The sequence below is a fragment of the Pristis pectinata genome, chromosome 7 (assembly GCF_009764475.1).
Source record: "Pristis pectinata isolate sPriPec2 chromosome 7, sPriPec2.1.pri, whole genome shotgun sequence".
In the NCBI taxonomy this organism is placed as follows: Eukaryota; Metazoa; Chordata; class Chondrichthyes; order Rhinopristiformes; family Pristidae; genus Pristis; species Pristis pectinata.
Window position 1 is genome coordinate 86,175,905 of NC_067411.1, and position 23,293 is coordinate 86,199,197.

General features: G+C 40.0%; 1 protein-coding gene across 1 annotated transcript in view; it reads left to right on the plus strand.

Moving 5' to 3' along the window:
- Positions 1–346: 346 nt before the first annotated feature.
- Positions 347–23,293, plus strand: part of pggt1b (protein geranylgeranyltransferase type I, beta subunit) — a 46,776-nt gene continuing 23,829 nt past the window's right edge. The window contains exons 1-5 of the mRNA XM_052019462.1: positions 347–496; positions 6,539–6,657; positions 11,579–11,646; positions 12,554–12,705; positions 14,146–14,278. Coding sequence (XP_051875422.1) covers positions 378–496; positions 6,539–6,657; positions 11,579–11,646; positions 12,554–12,705; positions 14,146–14,278 — 591 coding nt within the window. The 5' untranslated portion in view covers positions 347–377. The remainder of the gene's footprint in view (positions 497–6,538; positions 6,658–11,578; positions 11,647–12,553; positions 12,706–14,145; positions 14,279–23,293) is intronic.

Here is a 23,293-nt window from a genome sequence, read left to right on the forward strand (position 1 = left end):
TGAAGAGTTGTATTTCCAACAAATCATGTTTGTTTGGCCCTATTTGACTACATAGTCAAATAGAAATGTTTCATTGGGTATTTTTAAACAAAAGTTAGCATGCACAATACAAACGCAGCATCTACTAATTTCTTCCTTATTTATTTATTAAATCTGGTAGATTATTCCCCCGTCTGTTTGAGTTTGCTTTACTTAGTTAATAGTAGAAATTTAACTTGAAACTTGCACGTTGAGGAGTGTTTGAAGGCGAAGGAAATGCAAGCGCCGTTGTGCAGCGGCTCCGAGCCCGGCAGCCGGCGGGCGGGCGAGCGTGTGTTCACGCACTCGCTGGTTGGTCGGAGCCGGGAGGGGGCGGGGTGTGTTCATGGCGATCTAACATGGCCGAGGAGACGGCGGCTGGAGAGCACTTAGAGTTTCTCAGGGAGCGGCACGTCGGCTTCTTCGAGCGATGTCTGAAGATCTTACCCGAGAGGTACTGCTCACTGGAGACCAGCAGGTAGGGGCCAGGGCCCTGGTGCGGGACGGCGAGAGCTAATGGCGGAGGCAGATTAAAGCGAGGGCCCAGGTGACCGCCCGCAGCCCGGCGCCGGGTCTGCTTCACACTCGGGCCGGGGCAAGGGGGGACACAGTGGGATTAGGAGCGGGACATCCCTCTGCTCCACTGTTTACCGCTAGGAAGCGGCTGGTCCCTACGGCCGAGACCTGGGCGGCGGTTAACACGTGGAACACTTGCAGGCAGTTAGCGGGCTATCATCTCTTGGGCTGGGCGATTGCAGAGAACTGCCGGGCGTGGACAATACAGTAGTGACCTTCCTATAAGTCATAATTTGCAAAGCACAGGAATGGCCTGCACTAAACAAAACATGACTTAAAAGAAACAGGGTTCGTTTTGCGCACAATTGAAAGCTCTCTCAACTGTTTCATACATTTGTATGCAGTAATATTAAGATGTCTCATAATTTTACGTGCAAGCCAGTCTAAAATTGCTACATATCGTCGCCGTAATTTGACAGTACTGTGATACACCATGTGATTTTTGTAATAATAAATTGCACATGCCAGTACCCTTTGGTGGACCCATCCATTTCCCTTCTTGGAAATGATTAGTGGCTCTGCTGCAATCATCGTTCAGGGTAGTGTATTCTAGATTGCAATAGCGTACTTTTCAAAAATTTCGTTTGATGCTTTTGGTTCTTTTGCCAATCACCATAAATTTGTCCTCTGACTCTTTTGCCACTATTTACACTGTCACGGAAGTTCCCAAGCATTTATTTTTGCTACATGTTTCATTCACCACTTTTTATAGATGTTGAATAAAAACTGTTCGTAGGATATAAGAAATAGAAGCAGACATACACAATGTCTCTTCTACTCCACCATTCGGTAAGATGATAGCTAACTCCTTCAATATATTTTCTTTTGGGTCTTACTGTCATTCTATTAGTTTCTGCTAACTTTCATTAATTTTGAGATTTGAATACTATTGATGAGGCCAGCATTTAGTGTCCGTCTCTAAATTTTTTTAAAATAAGGTATGCCATTTCAGACCATGTTTAAGAATCAACCATATTGGTGGGTCTGGAATCACAAAGACCATACTGAGTAAGGATACCAGCTTTTCTCTCCTGAAGAACATTATCGAGCCAGAGGTTAACAATGACTGAGCATCTTTAGCGCACTGCCACTATTTTCTGCTATATGACCCTTAGCCAGTTTTTTTGTTTTATCCATTATTAAAATGTCCTTATGATGTAGGAGGCAACTCTGATCCATGTTACTTGTCAGCAATTCTATTTTTCCACATATTTCCTTGTACCTGTTCGATCTTGAATTCCATTATCACCCTTCTAATTTACAGTAGCCATTTAATCTAACAAGCACTGTGTATTTGGGATGCGGAAGAAAAATGGAGTATGTGGGGAATACACATGCAGTCATGGGGAGAAAGATGTAAATTCTACGCAGCACAGGAGCTCAGGACACTGGAGTTGAGCCAGCTGCACACCCACAGCTCAACTGTGCCACTGCTGTTTCTTTAATCTCAAGGGCTTTAATTTTGCAAACAAGTTTGTGTGTTATGCTTGCCCAGCGTAAACTGCAAAATTGAAACTATTCTATTGATTAGCCTTCAGCTCTTGTGCAATTCTAACCATGGCTGTTGATTTTCCCCAGGTGGCAGCATGGGTTAGGAGAGGAGGTGTGGCAGCTTGGCCTGAACCTAGACCTTCTGATTCTGTTCTGTATCAAGGCTTGTGCAACAATGCTTCCACCTTTTCACCCCTCTGCCGCTGAAAGCCTAGTTCATACCTTCATCCCCTCAAGACTCAACTTCCCCAGTAATTTCACAGTTGATTTCCTTGCATTCAAAACTGAGATCAATATATTTCTGATATTAAAGGAATCGAGGAGATGAGGATAGTGAAGGAAAATTGCTGTAGAAGATTAGCGATAATTCCATTGAATGGCGGAGCAGGCAAGAGGTGCCCCGTGGTCTACTTCTACTCTGTTCTTATGATTTTGTTCAAGCTTCAGATCATTCAGAACATTGCTGCTCTCCCAAGCTGCTGCATGACTGACCGCTAACAAAGCTGACCCATCCCTCAGTGATGTAAAGCCAATTGTGGGCTCCTGCCATTAAAGTCAAAGTTGACTTTATTGTCATATGCACAAGCACATGTATGCATAGGCACAGTGAAAAACTTGCAGCAGCATCAGAGGCACATAGCATCATATAAGCAACATTCACAAGAAAAACATAAATTGGACATAAACAATTTTTACAATAAATAACACAATTAGAACAAAAAAAAATCAAAGTCCATTTTGGTGCAAAGGAAGTTAGAGACACAATCGGATGCATGACAGCTATGGCAGGGTTTACGTGCCATTACTTTCTATAAGACGAAACCTAACATCATAAATGGCAGTGATGCTTTACTCCCCAATGAGCTCAATGCCTTTTATGCACGCTTTGAAAGGGAGAATAACACTACACCTGTGCAAATTCTCACAGCATCTGGCAACCCTGTGATCTCTGTCTCGAAGGCCAATGTCAGAACATCCTTTAAGAGGGTGAACTCTCCAAGGTGTCAGGCCCCGACGGTGTACCTGTCCGGGTACTGATAATCTGTGCCGACCAACTAGTTGGAGTGTTCAAGGACATCTTCAACCTCTCACTGCTGCAGTTGGAGGTTCCCTCCTGCTTCAAAAGGGCAACAATCATACCGATGCCCAAGAAGAGCAGGGTGAGCTGCCTCAACGACTGTCGCCTGGTAGCACTCACATCTACTGTGATGAAGTGCTTTGAGAGGTTGGTTATGGCTACAATTAACTCCTGCCTGAGCAATGACCTGGACCCACTGTAATTTGTCTTCCACTACAACAGGTCTACAGTGGAGACAATCTCACTGGCTCTCCACTCTGCTTTGGAGCACCTAGACAACAGCAAAATGTATGTCAGGCTGCTGTTTATCGATTACAGCTGGGCATTCAACACTATCATCCCCTCAGTATTCATCAACAAGCTTTAAAACCTGGGCCTCTGTACCTCCCTCTGCAACTGAATCCTCGACTTCCTAATTAGGAGACCAAAGTCAGTGCGGATCGGTAATAACAGCTTCTCTTTGCTGACAATCAACACAGGTGCACCTCAAGGATGCATGCATAGCCTACTGCTCTGCTCTCCTCTATACTCATGGCTGTGTGGCTAAGCACAGCTCAAATGCCATCTATAAATTCACAGATGACACCACTGTTGTTGGTAGAATCTCAGGTGGCGATGAGTTGGTGTACAGGAGTGAGATAGATCGGCTGATTGAGTGGTATCACAACAACAACCTTTCGTTCAACATCAGCAAGACCAGGGAATTGATTGTGGACTTCGGAAAGGGAAGTTGGGAGAACACGTACCAGCCTGCATTGCGGGCTCAGTGGTGGAAAGGGTGAGCAGCCTCAAGTTCCTAGACGTCAACATCTCGGAAGATCTATCCTGGACCCAGCATATTGATGCAATCACGATGGAGGCATGCCAGCGTCTCTACTTTGTTAGGAGCTTGAGGAGGTTTGTTATGTCACCAACGACTCTTGCAAATTTCTATAGATGTACGGTGGAGAACATTCTGACTGGTTGAATCACAGCCTGGTATGGAGGCTCCAATGCACAGGATTACAAGAGGTTGCAGAGGGTTGTAGACTCAGCCAGCTTCATTCTGGGCACATCCTTCCCCACCATCGAGGACATCTTCAAGAGGTGGTGCGTTAAGAAGGTGACATCTATCACTAGGTACCCTCACTATCTGGACATGCCCTCTTCTCGTTACTACCAACGGGGAGGAGGTACAGGAGCCTGAAGACCCACACTCAATGATTTAGGAACAGCTTCTTCCCCTCCACCATCAGATTTCTGAATGGTCCATGGACACTATTTTTTGTTTGCACTATTTATTTATTTTGTAACATAGTAATTTTATGTCTGCACTGTCCTGCTGCCACAAGACAACAAATTTCATAACATAAGTCAGTGATAAAAAACCTGATTCTGATCAAAGTGGTCATAGTATTGCTAAGCTGTGGTGATTAAGTCGGTGATGGTTGGTTCACGAATCAAATGGTTGAAGGGAAGTAGCTGTTCTTAAACCTGGTGGTGTGGGATTTCAGGCTTCTGTACCTCCTGCCCAATGGTAGCCGCGAGAAGATGGCGTAGCTTTGATGGTGGGGATCTTTGATGGATGTTGCTGCCTTGAGGTGGCATTTCCTGTAGATACTACCAATGGTGGGGAGGGATGTGCCCATGATGTATTGGGCTGAGTCCACTATGCTCTGCAGCTTCTTGTGTTCCTGCGCATCCGAATCGCCATACCAGACCATGATGCAACCAGTCAGGATACTTTCAACAGTACATCTGTAGAAGTTTGTTAGAATGTTTGCTGAACAAGCTGAACCTCAAGAAGGTAAAGACGCTGGCACGCCTACCTTGTGATTGCATCTATGTGCTGGGCCCAGGACAGGTCATCTGATATGTTGATGGCCAGGAATTTAAAGCTGCTGACTCTCTCCACTGCCGATTTCCTCCAATGTAGACTGGTGCATGTTTGCTCTCCTTCCCCTTCCCTAAGTCAACAATTAGCTCTTTAGTTTTACTAACATTGAGCAAGAGGGCGTTGTTGCGGCACCGCTCAACCACATGTCCTATCTTGCTCCGGTAAGATGACTTATCACCACCTGTGATTTGTAGCAACAGTTGTGTCATTGGTGAATTTGAAAATGGCATTGGAGCTGTGCTTAGCCACAGTCATGTGTGTATAAAAAGTGGAGCAGGAGGCTAAGCACACAGTCTTGAGGTGCACCTGTGTTGATTGTCAACGAGGAGGAGATGAGAATATTGCCATTATTTGAGGGCCTGAGTTTATAGGGAGATGGTTGGGCAGGCTAAGACTTTATTCACTGGAGCGTAGGAGACTGAAGGGTGACCTATAGAGGTGTGTAAAATCTTGAGGGGCATAGGTAGGGTAAATGCACACAATCTTTCTCCCAGGGAAAGGGAATCATTGAGGTCTGCCAATCATTGAGGAAGTTGAATATCCAGTTGCAGAGTGAGGTACAGAGGCCCAGGTACTGAAGCTTGGTGATGAATTTGGATATGGATGATTGTGTTGAACGCCGAGCTGTAGTTGTTGAACAACAGCTTGACTTACGAGTTCCTGTTGTCCAGATGATCCAGAGCAGACTGAAGAGCCAAAGAAATCACATCTGCTGTTAACCTGTTGTGGTGGGTGGCAAATCGAAGTGGATCCAGGTCATCTCTGAGGCAGGAGTTGATTCATGCCATAACCAACCTCTTGAAGCACTTCATTACAGTTGATTTAAGTTCTACCAGTTGGTAGTCATTGAGGCAGGTTACCACGCTCTTCTTGGGCACTGGTACAATTGATGCCTTCTTGAAGCAGGTGGGAAGCATTAGCAAGCAGTGGCTCTGTTGTTCCTGTGTCATAATTTTAGGTTCAAGCCCTGTTTGTGGAAATTGAGCATGTAATCTGCTAATACATCAGTGCAGTAGGGATTTGTGTCTAGAATATTGGAAGTACATTGTCTGCTTTTTCACCTGGTCGTAAAGTAACATGCAGTATTCAAAGAAAAGCATGAGAGCCATGTTTTATTGGAAGACATTAATTCTTTCAATTTCAGATTACAAGTTCGATGTAATTTGCAACAGAATCTTTATTTCAATAAGTGAGTTGCATAAGACTTGGCAAACAGTTGCAAATTATGGGCACAGACTTCATTGAAGATCTGTAAAGTTGTAAAGTCAGAAATGAGATGAAAATTTTTAGCTGAAACTTAGTCCCTTTAGTGCGTGAATTTCAAGAACACTACAGAGGACATTGCCATCTTTGCAATTGTGATTCTTGGCTGTAAAAACATGAAAAACATTTATCAGGTTTTCACAGTGAATGATGGCCAAAATGTGTTGTGTATGCCTTATAATATAGAACCTAAATTCATCCCAAGAACATCCATGATCTATCTTCTGTATTTGCAGATTGACCATTGCTTTCTTTGCATTATCTGGACTGGATATGCTGAGTGCCTTGCATCTGGTGGATAAAGCCAGCATTATTGAATGGATTTATTCCCTGCAGGTCCTTCCTACTGAAGACAGTGAGTGAGTTTTTGTTTTTGATCTTGTAGTCAATGCTTTATTAAAGATGTGTTGATATTTTTGTGCTTTTGCACTGTTTGGCTAATTTTAGCAAATTTGATACATGCTCTAATGTAGAATTTTTCATTAACATTTTCTAATATGCTGTAGATTTGGAGTGTATGGCAAGAATGTAAGTCTCATCAATCTGTGAATTATACAGGTTACAGAATTGCCAAAAGTTTCAATCATAAATGTTTCTAGGTTAATTCTTTTGATATTAACTTTAGTTTTGTCCCATTCTGAAGTGCAGAGTTTCCTGACCATCGCTATTTCAATTGGCATTACGATAAAGAGTATATGGCCTTATTAACTAAGGCTTAATTTTTGGGGATTGAATCTAACTTAGTCATTGGCCATTAGGAGGTCAGGTGAGGGCATAGTTTATGGCAGATGCTCAGAAAAATTCCTTCAGTCTTCTTGTTACTTGATGAAATTGTGGATACATTAGCAATTTTTTGAGCTGAAATGGGCATCGAGAAGTTAGTCATTGGCAGGATTACCTGAATCTAAAGAACTAGAAAACTTTGAGCAAAGAGATATCTGATCTATGCAAAATCAGTAAAAGTAACAGGATTTTGTTTTTTTAAAGGGAAACTTGACTGTGAATGTATGGCTGAGGATACTCTGAAGATTAGTTTTTCATATTCATTTTTGAAGCTACAGGGTTCACTGGCAAACCAGCATTTATCATTCATCTCTGGTAAAGAGAACATATGAAATGCTTGCCTTCATAGGTTGGGGCATGGTATATTAAAGTTGGGACGTTATGTTGCAACTTTACAAAACACCTATTAGACCCCATTTATAGTATTGTTAGCATTTCTAATCACTGTTGCACTGGACAGAGTTCGGAGGAGATTCACCATGATTTTGCCTGGATTGGAGAACTTCAGTTATGGGGAGAGATTGTTTTCCCTGGAGTTAAGGAGGCTAAGGTGTGACCTATTAAAAGAGGTGTAGATAGTCGGAATCTTTTACCCCTGGTAGTGGCATCAATAACAAAAGAGCATAGGTTTAAGGTGAGGGGAAGAAGTTTTAAATGGGAATTGCATGGGCAAGTTTTTTTTTACACGTTAGTTGATATCTGGAACTCACTGCCAGAGGAGTTGGTGGAGTCTGACACAATTGCTACGTTTGAGAGACATTTAGGCAGGCACTTAAAGAGTTAGATATGGACGCAATGCGGGCAACTGGGATGAGTGTAGATGGGCAAAAAATTTAGCACAGACAAAGTGGACCAAAGGGCTCGTTTCTGTGCTGTACAACTCTGACTCTTGCTTTTGAAAGTGGTGATGAGTTGGTTTCTAGAACTGCTGAAATCGTTTTGGTGAAGGTAGTTTTATAATGCTATTGGATAAGGAGCACCAAGATTTAAACCCAGTGGTAGTGTATTTACAAGGCAGAATGTTGTGCCACTTGGAGGGCAGTCTGCCTATGGTGGTGTTCCCATGTATTTGTTGCCCTTGTGTCTCTTGGTAGAAGAGGTTATGGGGTTTGGGCAGTGCTGTCAGAGTAACTTGGGCAAACATTTTATAGATGACACACACAGCAGCAGAATTATGATGGCAGTGAAGAGAATAAGTATTTAAAGTGGATATGATACTAATCAAGCACAAGGCTTCGACGTGAATGATGTTGTCCAACTTGAGAGTTGTTAAAGTTGGTGAGTGGAGAGTTGTCCATCTGCTCCTAACGTGTATCTTGCAGAAGGTTTGAATCACTCACTGTGGGACACCATGTTTCTGATCTGTTCTTGTGCTTGTGTTATTTATGTGACTGGTCCAGTTTGAGTTTCTGGTCAATGGTGACTCCCTCCCCCGTAGAATGATGATGGTTGGGCATGGAGTGATGGAATGCCTTTGAACGTTTAGGATAAGTGGTTAGACTCGGTTATTAGAAATGGTCATTCTCTATTGGTTTGGTGGCAAAGATGTTTCTTGCCACGTACCTCATACATGTAATGATTTCACTTTCTAGGAAGTTGTGAATGGAAGTGAACATTGTACAGTAATCAGCAAACATCTTCACTTCTTCCTTTCTGATGGAAGAAAAGTTATTGATGCAGCTGAAAATGGTTAGGCTTAGGACACTGTCCCAAGAAGCTCCTGCAACAGTATCCTGGTGTAGGGTTGAGCTCCAGTATTCACAACAATCTTCCTTGTTATTGTTCAAGAATGACATGCCTTAATTCTTCATTTATCCTCTCTGCTTTTATTAAATATAGTGTCTAATGTATTTTATGCCACATGGGTTTTTTACATTAAAATTACTTCATTGCCAAGGATGAAAAGTGTAATATTTTGACCCAGTAGCCACAGAGCAGCCTAAACTCATGCTGCTACCAGGGGCTTTCATTGATTTGTGTTTGGAGTATTAAATATTCTATTCATCAGGGCTGACAAATCAGGAAGGCAAATAAACATCATAGAGTTGTACAGCACATAAAAAGGCCCTTCGGCCCATGCTTGTCTATGCTAACCAAGATGTATATTCAAGCTGAATCCATTTCCCAGCACTTGGCCCATATCACTCTAAACTCTTGTCATCCATATACTTTTGCACATACTTCTTAAATATATCTAATGTACCTGCTTCAACCACATGCTCTGGCAGCTGGTTCCATATAATCTAGTACCTGTTGTGTAAAGAAAAAGTTGCCCCTCAGGTTCTTATTAAACCTTTCACCCTTAACCTTACAACTATGTCCTCTAGTTTTTGATTCCCCAACCCTGGAAAAAAGACTGCTCCCCCTATGATCCTCATGATCTTGTATACCTCTATCATAATCCTTAAACTTGATGAATTTGCTCAATTTTATATGAATTTAAAGTAATAATATAACAAAATTGAACAGTCTAAAAACTGATTTCAAAGATGAGAATAATAGAACATGTAAAATAATTATTACTTGACAAAATAGAGAAAAAAAGTTAAATAAAGGCTATGTGTTCATAGAAATGCTTTCTACTGCCGGGGGTGGTGGTAGAGGCTGATACAATAGGAGCAATTAAAAGACGCTTAGAGAGGCACATGGATGTAAGAAAAATGGAGGGTTATGTCTGTGTAGGAGGGAAGGATTAGATTGATCGTGGAGTAGGTTTATATAGGTTGGCACAACATCCTGAGCCAAAGGGCCTGTACTGTGCTGTACTATTCTATGACTGTGGAGGGTATACATACAGAATAGCATCAGATGGCTCTGTTGAGATGGTATGTCTTTACAGCATGATGGAACAGCAACTCATTAAGCTGCCTATGATGCATTTTTTTTCTTTAGTTTGGTACAGCTGGTAAAAAGAAACTCCATTTGTTTGAGATCTGAAGGAAAAAATTTTTTTAAGTTTCATTAAACATTAAGGGACCCTAGGTATAGTGTCTATTAATGCTTGCAATGATTTTCAAGAAAATTGAAATGTGTTGAAGTATTTCAACACTTAATCACGTGAGGTTTTTAGATGTACAGAGAGGACACGTAACCATGATTTTTTGGTCAATAGAGGTAATACACTCAGTAACCTGCACTCTTGATGTGCAATCTGTATGACAGAAAATTTTGCATAATAAGTTGTCTTTTTTATCTTTGGGAAACCTGACTGCATTGATGTTTCATAATGCTGTTGTTTTGCCAAATGTGGCAAGACCACAAAGTTTACTAGGTTTCTACAGTTCTCTGCCAAATCTGATCCAGGATCATCCTGGAATGCAGAAGTAACTCCTATGGGGTTCCCTTCTCCAATGAAATCCATCATATTAAGTCCCACCTCCCTCCATCTTGCCTTTAGCAAATGCAAAGTGCTCATAGCCTTGTTTGGCATGAAGACTGAAACCATCTGTTTAGCGTACTCAGCTGGTTTCTTCTTTCCTTGGCCACTGGGCTGAACTACCCTAATGCTCCCCACCACCCTAACCTGGAATTTTAGATTAAAGGATCGCCTTTAGTGGTATCTTTCCTGTTTTTATGGTTACATCACAAGCCTTGCAAGAGTCTACCTATGGCTGCCTTCAATGCCTGATCATAATACTTCTTCCCCACTCTTTCTCCAACTTTCCAGTTCCCTTTGATTTAATCCAGAAACAAAGGTTCTATGTGCGTTGAATGTCTATCTCACCACCACCATTCCCAATCCCTCAAGTCTCCAGATTACTAGATTTCTTGTCCAATGTCCAGTACATGTTGGACAAGAAATGCCCGGCAACTAAATGGGAAGAACAAAACCATTGTCTTCAGTCCCCAATGCAAACATGGTTCCATCGCCACGAAATCTAGCTCTCTCCCCCTGGCAAATATCAGGATAAAATAGGCAGTTGGCAATCTTGTTATTTTGAAATGATCCTCCATTCACGGAACTGGGGAGTCCTCTTCTGTTCCACCTCAGGTCTTCTATTTGTTGGTATTTTTTGTTATCTCCAGACTTGACTATTGCAGTCCTGGCTGGCCTCCTGTTTTCCCACTCATCACCACCACAGACGCATATAGACACACACCACTGCTGTCTGTATCCAAATTTGCACAATTTGCCATTCAGTCATTGCTGGTCTCTACTGGCTTCTGGTTAAGCATAGAATAATCTTAATCAATGTTAAGGGAAGAAGGTCAATGATCCAGATATTGAAGTTTGCAGGAATTTGATCCCCTTGTAATTGGTCTTTGTTACAATTTCCTGCATTCTCATAGGGGAAAAAAGTCAATATTTTGCTTCTGAAAATTTTAACACTTTGTCTCTGACAGCATCTACAGAATGTGAAATTTGTGTTACCATGAAATTTCACTTGAGTCAGATTGAAGCTTAACTGCTGTTCTTTGGTAGTAAGTTCAGAAAAGCTTCCATTTAAAATGTTCACTCGGCATTACTTTAAGATTATTATTTTGTTTTTCAGAATCTAATCTGTACTGTTGTGGATTCAGGGGTTCATCACATCTGGGAATCCCATATAATCAATCAAAGGTTAGTGGAATCAATTAGAACCCAGCACTTTATTCAATAGTGACTAAAACAGAGGTCAGAATAGAAGCCTCAGGAATATTTCTTTATAGGGACCACTAGTAATTTTGAGTGAAGTCACTGTACTTTGGGACTTGGGTCTCATAGTCTTGACACGTTTACAGTCTTAACCATATACACAGTTATAGCTTTTTAATAAACCTTTTCATATTTGTGAAAGTTCTTTGTGCTGCCTAAGTAGCTGAAGACTAAATATTCTTTATTACTGCTTCCTTGAGATACTTTACTACGTACTGCACTCTAGTTTATTTCATAAATTGGAAATCATGAAATATTTGCCTTGACTTAAACCATTCAGAAAGTGATAGAAATTATTTATTTTTGAGGATTTTCAACAAATAAAATAAGCAACATGAAATTAAATGAGGCAATGAAAGGGGGAGATATTGGGTGGGTGGAAGAATTTAATATCCATTTTTATGTGCTGAGAATGTTAACATTAAGACTTAAAATATTCATATTATCATACCATACTGTTTATGAAAAGGGATGGAAGTGGAGACTTCTAATCAATGTGACCACTGAATTTCCTGTAGATCAACTGAAGCTGGATAAATTAGCATTAATGGTTTTCAATTATTTTATAGTTTTTATTTTTTAAGAAGAAAGTACAATGATTTGGACATGCAAAAATAAGATATAAGACATTGATTTCAAACATGACCTTTAATGTAGAGGAATTCTGTTGACTAATTATTCACCCAATCTCTGATACTTCCTAATCCCCCTATCTCAGATGAAGTAAAATCATTGATTTATTCAATCTGGTTTTTTTAACCTATGAGCAAAGCAAGTGAAATGCTGATATTTGCACTGTTTTCCCTAATGCATGGCTATTGATGTATTTTAGAGTCATGGTACACATCATTTGTATGACAGTGGTCACATAGCAATGACCTACACTGGCCTAGCTAGCCTGGTGATTCTTGGAGATGATCTGAAACGGGTAAATAAGAAAGCATGTTTAGCAGGACTTGGAGCCCTACAACTTGAAGATGGCAGGTATGGCAAAATCTTTATCATCCTAGCAGAAATTATTTTAATACCTTGCAACTTAACACTACATTTATGTAGCAGTGATATATTAACATTGGATAGTTATAATCTGTGTTTATTTTCACTTGATTGGAAGAGCCTGAACTTTGCTGTCAAGTCCATTTGATTCCTGTGAACAAAACCAGGTTTTTTTTTGATGAAAATGAAGTGGTAATGTTCTAATCATCCATGGCATTTGGGATTTTGTTTAATTACATTACCCAAACCCCAGGAATGATGGTTCATTCTCTTAAATTTTGCCTTAGACTTGTGGAGCAGTTTCTCAAAAATAAGTCTTTCTGTAAGCCTGCGTAGTTATGACCGTACTTGCATCGATTAGCATTAGCCATACTTCATGGCTTTCCATACAAGTTTGCCAGCAGTGATCATTGAATGCCAATTGGAAGCAAGAGTTTTGCTATTTCTCCTCTCCTTTTCCATAAGAGCCCTACAAAGAAAACCTTTCTGCACTGAAGTGAATTGGTATCCCCAAGTGGAAAGTTTAAACAAAAAAGCACTTTTGTACACTTTAAAAACAGTTTGTACATAGTTTTGTGGCTCCTGTTGAGAACTAGCTATTTCCCTCCTCAGTCACCAGCTATCTTTGTTGAGAGAGGACCAAGGAATTAGCACAGATGGCATGGAGAGGGGTTGCATCGCTTTCTCTCAAGTGTGTGCTGGTAAGATGCATCCCTGATATTCTGCTCAGTCTAGCCTGGAGCAGAGCCACCAACCTGCTGACCATCCCTCAATAGTAAGATGACCTGGCTCCACAAAGCTTCGGTGGGCAGTCTAACCATGCACATTACTTTTCTCCACTGCCTGATGGTTCCTGATTCTCATTCACCACTCTCTTTTTTACCACTTACCCTGTATGCCTATGCTGCTGCTGCTATTTCTATGTTATCTTATTGCCAGAGTGGTATCTAGAACACAGAGAGTAAGTTGACCAATAGCAAGTGGAGTGGCAGATGGCACTGATGGCTGGGCCAAAAATAGTGGTAGAGGCCTAAGATTGTAGAATCTGCAACATAGTTTGGGACAGCCTTGCCACCTAGCTATCATGACATTCATTTTGCACTTCAGAATTTAAATTTATTTACAAATGCACAATTCATGTAAAAGTGGTTTGGGTTGAAACTTTGACTCCTTCGAAGTAAAATCTGTTTTGCTATTTAACCAGATTGGACAAAATATTTGTAATGTACATGGAAACTTGTTCTAATCACAATGAATTTAAGATCTTTCAACAGATACTTTTTGAAACAGTTGGACAAACTTTATTTTCAGTGGATCCAAGATATATTTCATGCTGTAGAGTCAGATGAAAATTAGAGGCACCTGATGTATTTGTTGCTTCAAGATGGTTGCAATGGTGTTTTTTTTCCCCTTTTGTCTGTTTTGTAGCTTTTATGCAGTGCCAGAAGGAAGTGAAAATGACATGAGGTTTGTCTACTGTGCCTCTTGTATCTGCTACATGCTTAATGATTGGTCAGGAATGAACACAAAGAAAGCCATAGAATATATCAGGAAGAGCATGGTGAGTAAGGTGAAATTAGATCTGTATCATGATTAGTCATTGAAGTAGTTGAATTTCAGATTTTAATTGCAAATTAAAATACTGCAATTGGTGAAAATCTAAAACAAAATATTGGGAATACTCAACAAGTCTGGCAATATCTGTGGAGAGGAAATGGTTAATTTTGTAGGTCTGTGACCTTTCATTGTGTCTAAGCTCATTCCTATTAAAATCAAATAGGATGTGTAGATGTTGCCCATTTCTAACGAAAGATTATTAACTTGAAGTATTAACATTTGTCTCCACAGATGATTACTGACATGAATATTTTAGCAGTTTTCCTTATTTAATCAAGTTTGTTTTACAGTGGAGTGTTTCATATTCTCAGTTAGCTCAGGCAGCTTACTTATTTTCCATGTATACAATTATTTCTTGGATAGCCATTTTGTTTCGAAGAAAGCATTTTGCTGTAAAATGAAGATATTTGTGCATAACGCAAGTAGATCTGTTATGTGAGAAGTGGGAGCAGGACTCTGACACACAGATTTCAAGCTTGGTCCTCCATTCAGTAAATCGGTTCTACTTTTCTGCATGATCCTCATAATCCTGGATTTCTTTGAATTCCAGAAATTTATCTGAAGCAGCATTGAGTCCCAGATGAATCAGCATTCAAGCCTCTGGTAGAAAACATTCCAAATCACAATCTTCTGAGAGAAGAAATTACCCTTCACCTTGATCATAAATGAGCAATCCCCTATGCTGAGGCTGTGCCCCTTGGTTCTAGATTTGCCCATCAAGAAAAGCATCCTCACAGTATCTACCCTGTTAAGTCCCCCTCACAATCCTACATTTAATAAAATCACCTCCTGATAATTGTAGATTTGTGTGAAGGCCTAATCTTATAACTTAACTCCTTCATTCCAAGAGCATAACTTGTGAGGTTTCTCTGCACTGCCTTCAAGGTGTGTGTGTTTTGTTTTTTATTATTGAGTCATTTTTCGGGATCTAGGTGTCGATGGCAAGGCCAGCATATTTTGGCCATCCCTAACTGTTCTTGAGAAGGTGGCTGCTGCTTTAAACCACTGCGGTCCTTTTGGTGTTGAGCAGGAAGTTCTGCAATTTAGATCCAGTAATTGAGACGGAACAACAATATATTTCCAAGTCAAGATGGTATGCATCTTGAAGGAGAACTTTTGGGTGATGGTGTTCCCAAGCACCAGTCCTAGTCCTCAATGATAATGGGTTTGGGAAGTAATGTTGGCATAGCCAAGGTGAGTAACTGCAGAACATTTTGTCGATGATGATGTACATAGCAGCCACTGTATGCTGGTGACATGGAATTAATGTTTAGGGTGATTGGTGGGGTATCGGTCAAGTGGGTCATCGTCCTGGTTGGTGTGCAGCTACGTGAGATTTGTTGGAGCTGCACTCCTCGAGGCAACTATTCTATCACTATGCTGACTTGTGCCCTGTAGATGGTGGAAAGGCTTTGGGATGTCAGGAGGTAAGTCACTTGCTGCAGGATACCCAGCCTCTGACCTGCCCTTGTAACCATGGGATATACAACCCAAAAAGACCAAAACTAGGTATGGAACTTTAAGTGTAATCCCACCTACATCACATACAGTCGCACCAAATGTTCTCAGCTTTTGTACTCCATCCACTTTACAATAAGGGGCAGCATCTCATATGCTTTCCTCTTTGTTGCATGCTAATTTTTCTGTTTCCTTTTGTTTCTAGTTTCTTGTTCTTCCAAGGGATTTGCAATCACTTGGTAGAAACTATAATTACAGAAAACAAAGAAATATAATGTGACATTTTATGGCGCAGATTATGGTCAGCATGTTTTTGTTTCACCATAAACTAGCTGGACACATTCAGCTGGGAATTGAATAAGCTGTGTGGAAGTTCCCCGAGCCGGCCTTGTAGTGTTTCGAGAATTGCTTCATTATGAAATAGGTATTTAAAATCTCTGCTGAATGTTATTAGTGCTGTTTAAAATCATTGAAATCTAAATTAATCACCAACAGTTAAGCAGTAGGTAGTTAATACAGTGCTTTAATTGTTCTTTGGCCAAAATAATTACTTATTTATGACACAGAAGGAGGCCATTGGGTTTTGCCAGCTCCCAGCAGAGCAATCCCATCTGTCCGTTTCTTCCTCTTACTTTCCATGTATCTCTGCAAGTTATTCTCTCTTCTATGCTCATCAACACCCTTCGATTCTTTGACCATTTATCTACACTAAGGGAGAATTTACAGTAGTCAGTTATCCTACCAATGCATCTTTGGAATGTGGGAAGAAATCAGAGCACCTGGTAAAAACCCATGTGGTCATGGAGAGAGTGTGCAGATTCCACACGGAGCATCCAGTGATTCTTTAGCTGTGAAGCACTACACTGACTGCCTCAATTAATCAGGGATGCTAATTATGCTCTTGATTTTAATGAATTTTAACTGAATACTTGGGATAAAAACAATTTGATTCTTTTCAAATGTATTACCCCATAGTGATATTTGAGGGTAAATTAGAATTGAACTCCATAGAAGTATATATAGGATATAATTGTAAAGTGAGTGTGGAAACAAACAAACATGTAAGCACATGTGAATAAATCTTTGAAGCTTGCAGGGCAGGTAAAGAAAATAGAATGATGAACTTAATAATAGAGGCATAGAATGCAATAGTGAGTATGTTATGATGTACCTTCATAAAGCACTGAGGTCATAATGGGAGTATTTTCTATCCAGTTCTGGTTATTGCAATTTGTCATAGAAAATTTACAACTCAGAAGTAGGCAATTCAGCACATCATATCTGTGTCAGCTGAGCAATAGCCACTTAACCTAATCCCACTTCCAGTATTAGGTCCTCAGCACTTCAAGTAAACATCCAAATACTGTTTAAACATGGTGAGGATTTCTGCCCCTGCCACCCACTAACGCAGTGAGTTCCCGACCACTACTACTTTTTGAGTTTAAAAAAAACATTTCCTCATCTCTCTACCAATTGCATTAACTGTGTTTCCTGGCTTTTGGCCCCACTGCTGAAGATTTCAGCATCCTTCCTATTTACACTATCTGGATCCATTGTAATTGTATATGCCTCATTCAAGTCTGCCCTCAGCCACCTTTGTTCCAAAGAAAGCAACTCCCACATATCCAAACCTTCCCCATAGTTGTGATTTTCCAGTAGAATCTCAATACATTTCTGCACCCTCTTTGGTGCAATCTTTCATGTAATGTGGTCAGAACAGTAAGCAGCATGTGAAAACTTTGCAGGGGGTGGAGAAAAAATAGTAAAATGGCTTTGGGGACAAGGAACTAATGTCTAGAGAAAAGGCAGAAGAAGCTGTGATGGTTTTCTATTGAGCCCAAAAGGCTGAGAGGAGATATGATAAAGGTGTATAAAATGAAAATAGGTCAGGGCAGAAGATGGAGAGAAAACATTCCTATGGTGGAAGGGCTGAGAAGCAAAAGATGCAAGTGTAAATTGACTGGCAGAAGAACCAAAGATGACATGAGGAAAAAAAATTACACCGCAAGCAGTTATGGAATTTCTTGCCTGACAGGCTGGTGTAGGCTGATTTAACCATGCTTTCCAAAACTGAATTGCATCAGAATTTGAAAGAGAAAAAAATTTTGCAACGATGAAGAAACTTGGTAGGGAATGGGTTTAGCTGTGTTGCATGTGGAGAGTTAGCATTGACTTGGCTGAGTGCCCATGTGCTTTGCTGTTGCATTCTCTGATTAAAATTGCTTAGTGTAAAGTACTGTACAATCCCATTTTCATATCAATAAATAGCTTTAGTTTACTAGTACTGTAGCCACTTGAAACTCCTAATTCAGTGATTTCCAATATGGCAAATGTAAATTTTATCGGAGGGTACTTTCAACTTACTTTTGACTTTTTCTATTTGTTGTAGAACCTTCTAGATGAGTGTTGTGCTCTTGGATTGGATGCAGATTGCATTATTGTCTTAGAGCTCATGTCTTTTCGTTTAAGAGAGAATGAGGAACAAGTCAGCATCACGTATAATAAATGCTGCTTACCTGCAACTATATTTACTTAATATAAACTAACTTAAAGTTCTTAATTTCCTCTACTTTCCCTACACACCCCTACTCACTCCACTTCCCTCCCCTCCCCATCTTCCCTTCCCTCTCTCCACCCAATCCCTCATCATCTCCCTTCACCAGGCCCCTGAATTCTCATCCAAGTGACCATTTTATTAAAAGTGCCCAATACGCATTTTCTGTTAAACCATTTTTTAATTCTGAAATATAATCACTAATCAAGTGGTTGATTCCAAAATGTTTCATATGTTTTTCAAATATCGTATAACAAAATGGTAAAAATGAATCCTGGAATAGATTGTGGAACACTGTTGTGTATTATTGCAATTTATGCTGTAGCCTGATGACTTGATTTACTATTTGCAAACCAATTCATTCATTGTAACATTGTTATCATTAAACTTTTATTTTTAATAATAAAGCAGCAGTTTGTGATTGACATTCTATATATAGATCATGTCTAACTACCCTGGTAATCTCTTGTCTCCATCTGGTCAGGCTTAAGCAGCTTTGTGGATGTAACATTCGTAAATAGTTTCTTGCATTGGTTTTGGTAACTAGGGATGTGGCATCCCCTTGGAATTTGAATGGTTGCTTATTTAAGCCCCTGTTTACCCAAGTGGGGGTGGGGGGATGGTTCTTTGAGGCACTGCCTACAGATTTTTTTTGAAAGGATTGAATTGTTCTATTATAGATATTGTTGTGTGCACTTTAAAATTTGATTTACTGCAGTAATTTTTTTTGAAAATCAATCACTTCGGAGGCAAGTCATATTTATGCTGAATTTTGAAACCCTCGCTCAGTCTCTCTTGATAATGTCACTATTGCTGTGGTGTATATTCCTGAGGCAACTGAAACCAGAGTTGTCAAAGACCATTTGCTCACATTACACCTGCTACCTGTTTTGTCTTTCGTTTCTCTTCGCATATAAGCTGACTAAAATAGAAGCGTGATTTTGTTTTTAAAAACCTTTTAGAATGCAAGTTTATCAGATTTCTGGGAGATGGAAATTGGTGTTCTCCAGGATTGGTGCTGGGACCTTTTGCTATTTTCAATGCATATACTGTAAGTGATTTAGACCTGGATGTGGAGAATAAAATATCCAAATTTGTGGAGGATATGAAGTTTGTAAACGGATTATAGTAGACTTAAAAAGGGGCAGGCTGGTGGAATAGACAGATACATGTCAGATGAATAACAGCAAGAAGAAATGATGAAAGGCAATATAAACTAGATGGTTGTCATTTCAAAGGGGATGCAAGAATAGAAGCCTGCTTATATACAGACATAAACCTAAAAGTGACAGCAAGTTGGAAAAAGAAGCATATGGCATGCTGGGATTCATGATTAGAGATGTAAAGTACAAAAGATTGTATTGCAGAATTACTTGTGCCTTGCATAAACATTTGAAGGTAGAAAGGTATTTTGCAAGGCTATGGGAAACGTGGCTGACTTGATTGCTGAATAAATAACTGAACAACCCCACTAAGCTGAATGGATTCCTGCAGTGCTGCAACCATTCTGAGATTGTAGAAAACACAATGAACAAAAGTGAAATAAAAACAGAAAATGCAGGAAACATTCAGCAGCTCAAGGATCATCTGCTAGTTCTGATGCGCTTATTTACATATAGATGACTCTCAGCTTTGCCTCCCTCCACCAGCACAACCCTAACTGCCTTCATTAACTCATCAAATGGATGACTTCATATACAGCTTATTCCTTCAGCAACCCTGGCTTCACCTATTGGAGGTACTCCCTTTGTCCTATCCACCCCGCTTTCCCCCTCTTCATCTATAAGCTATTCTTTTCCCTGTTTCTGACAAAGGGTTTTTGACCCAGGAAGGCCTTTTTAATTTCAAATATTTTTTCAATTAGAGACGTTTAGGATTTTGTTTTAAAAAGAAAAGGCCTTGGACATTATTGAAATTAATTAAAACATTGAGTAAAATAAAAATAACATTGATTTGCAATCCAGGACAGCAGCATCATTCAGATAGAGGGAGCCATATTAGATGAGGGACCCATGGCATGGACCTCAGCACAGCCAAACTGCACCCCTAGGCTCTGAGTTAAGTAGCATTTCACCTCCAGCATGTCCCTGATATCTGCATTGCAGTGCACAGGTACAGAAGTCAGGAACGTTGCAGCTAGCTAGCATCTCTCCAAGAAACCTCTGACCAGCGATAAGTACAATCCAGTCCAGATGGTACAGCTTGACAATTTTAGGCAGGTTGTGTGGCACTGTGGAGTGTTCTTTTTTCCATGTCATAAAACTAAAAGCTTGTATGTGATTAAAACGTGATCCTCCAATTTGGGGAAGCCAAACACGGATTATATGACCACTTTGCAGAACACCTCCATTCATTCTGCAAGAGTGGCCCCTAAGCTTCCAGTCACTTTTTCTCTATCTTAATCCCACTGTTACAATAAAGCCTGATGTGAACATGAGGAACAGCACCTCCCCTTCTGTCTGGGCATTTTGAATTCAATTAATGAGAATTCCTTTGGTACTTAAATTTAGAAATGCAAACCTATAATCAACTTTTCCAATAATGACTGATGTTTCAGGTACTGTTTTGTCCAATCATCTACTGAAAGGTCATAATAAGAAATAATATTAGCAGCTTAATGTTCCTGCACCTTTTTTAGATAATAGACTGATTTAAGGAAAAAAAATAATGCTTGCAGACAAAAGGGATTATTGAACTGGAGCAGCTTTGATTTTAGTGTTACAAGCTTTTATACTCTCCATAAAATTTTTTTTTCCTTAAACTAATTAAGCTGTTATTATTACTTCTGATAGTGATCTTCCAGTAGACAATTGGACAGAGCAGTTCCTAAAATATCAGTCATTATTGGAATTAGTTGATTGTTTATTTGTCTGCCTTTCTGATTTATCTAAGTACCAAAGGAGTTTGTATTAATTGAACTCAGCTTCTCATTTTGTACTTGACATACTGTACTGTGATTGTTCAGCCTATTGGTGCAGGTACATTTAATGCAAGCAACTGGCATTTGAATATGTCTAGTGAGGTGGAGTTGCAACCACAGTGAGAATCTGATAATCTGCCATCCTGTTGCATGGAAGTCCTGAAGGTTCAGTATCTGGGTGACTTGGGGCCCAGTTTCCCTTGCTTCCTTTAAACTCACCAGGGCCACTGGAGACTATTTAGCAATATAATATTTCTTTATTGTCTTATGTAACAAAGTGAATTAAAAGTGTGTTGGTATATGAATAGGCGTGATATCTGATAGTCCACGAAATCTGCCAGTGTGACACCATGAATGTTATTTGCCACATCAGGTAAAACCTGGCTCATTGATTCTTCCACATCATAACATTTTCCATTGCGGCTTAGTTTGCTCATTCTATACAATATACGTTAATCCTTTATACACTTTTTGCCGTGGATGCCTCAACTATATTTTCTCAGTTTAATTTTCTACTACTTCTACTAAGCTCCCTAAGTTCTGAAATTCCTGGCTCAGCACTCTGCTGCTTGATGTTTACCCATATCTGCACATCAGAAGACTTGGACAACATTCAGGCAAGGACTGTTATGGCAAGTAACATTCACATTACAAGTGGCAAGTAATGACCAGCTTTATCAAGAGTCAACCAAGTACAATTCAATAGCATTGCCACTGCCAAGACTCCATCAACAACAGTCTGGGGATTCACTATTTCCCAGAAACTGGAATGAACCAGCTATGCAAAAGATCAGATCAGATATGGGCATCCTCTCCTGACAGCCCAAAGCCTTTCTATCATCTACAAGGCACAAGTCAGAACTAGAACAGAATACTCTCCATTTACTTGGATGATATGTGGAGTTGCAGCAACACTAGACACCATCCAGGACATAGCAAGCTGCTTGATTGGGATCCCAACCATCACTAATTCACTTCTCCAACATTACATTGTGGCTGCAATGTGTACCATCTACAAATTGCGCTATACAGTATATACTCAGGCTGCTGCAACTTCCAAACCTGTGATTCTACCACTAAGAAAGGCATAGGCAGCAGCGATATGGGAACAACAACAATCGCAAGTTCAAGTTCCACACCATCCTGACTTTGAAATATGTTGCTGTTCCTTCATTGATACAGGATCTATATCCAGGAACTTGCACTCATCAGCGTTGTGGGCATACCTTCACCAGAAGGACTGCAGCAATCGAAGAAACTTTGAGGGCAAATAAGTTTTGGGAATAAATTCTGGCTTTGTCAGTGTTCCTATATCCCGAAAGGATGAATTTAAAAACAAAAAAATCCCAACATCCTTTTCATACATTTCTTTAGAACCACCTCTAAGAGCTTGGTTACTCCTCCTAATATCTCCTTGTGTCTCATTGGCAAACTTGATATTTCCCTGTGAAGTCATGGAATATTTTGAACTCTTAGGTGTAATACAAGTGCCAGATGTTACTGATGAAACATGAACAAGAGCAAGCTATTCAACTCCTCGTGTATGATCATTGTTATTAATCAGCACATTGTTCAAGCTTAGAACTGAATTATTTAGAGCAATTGGTTTTAGAGGTGACCTGATGCAGGTGAGTTTGAGGATTGGATTGTGCACACACTTCTAGATGTATTAATTTTAGTTGTTTTAGGATGATGTAAGGTCATATGATCATAGAAGTCTTTGCCTATTTGGCTGGTTGTGTCCTTGCTCTTCTTGATCTTTCTAAGGGCAATGGCTACTCTGTCCAAGACCCTTATTTTTTTCAATAAAATCTCCTCTCTGCTTCCGTTCCATTGAAAGCAGACCTCAGCTGAAAAATCTTCAATCCTGGTAACATCCTTTGTAAATCTCCTCTGTACAATCTCAATCATATTCTTTTTGTAATGTGGTTGATCAAAACTGTAGACTGACTCTAGCTATGCCATAACTGATTCACAGTGCTGGCAGACTCCCTGCTTGTGTTCTGTGCTTTGGCTAATACAGGAAA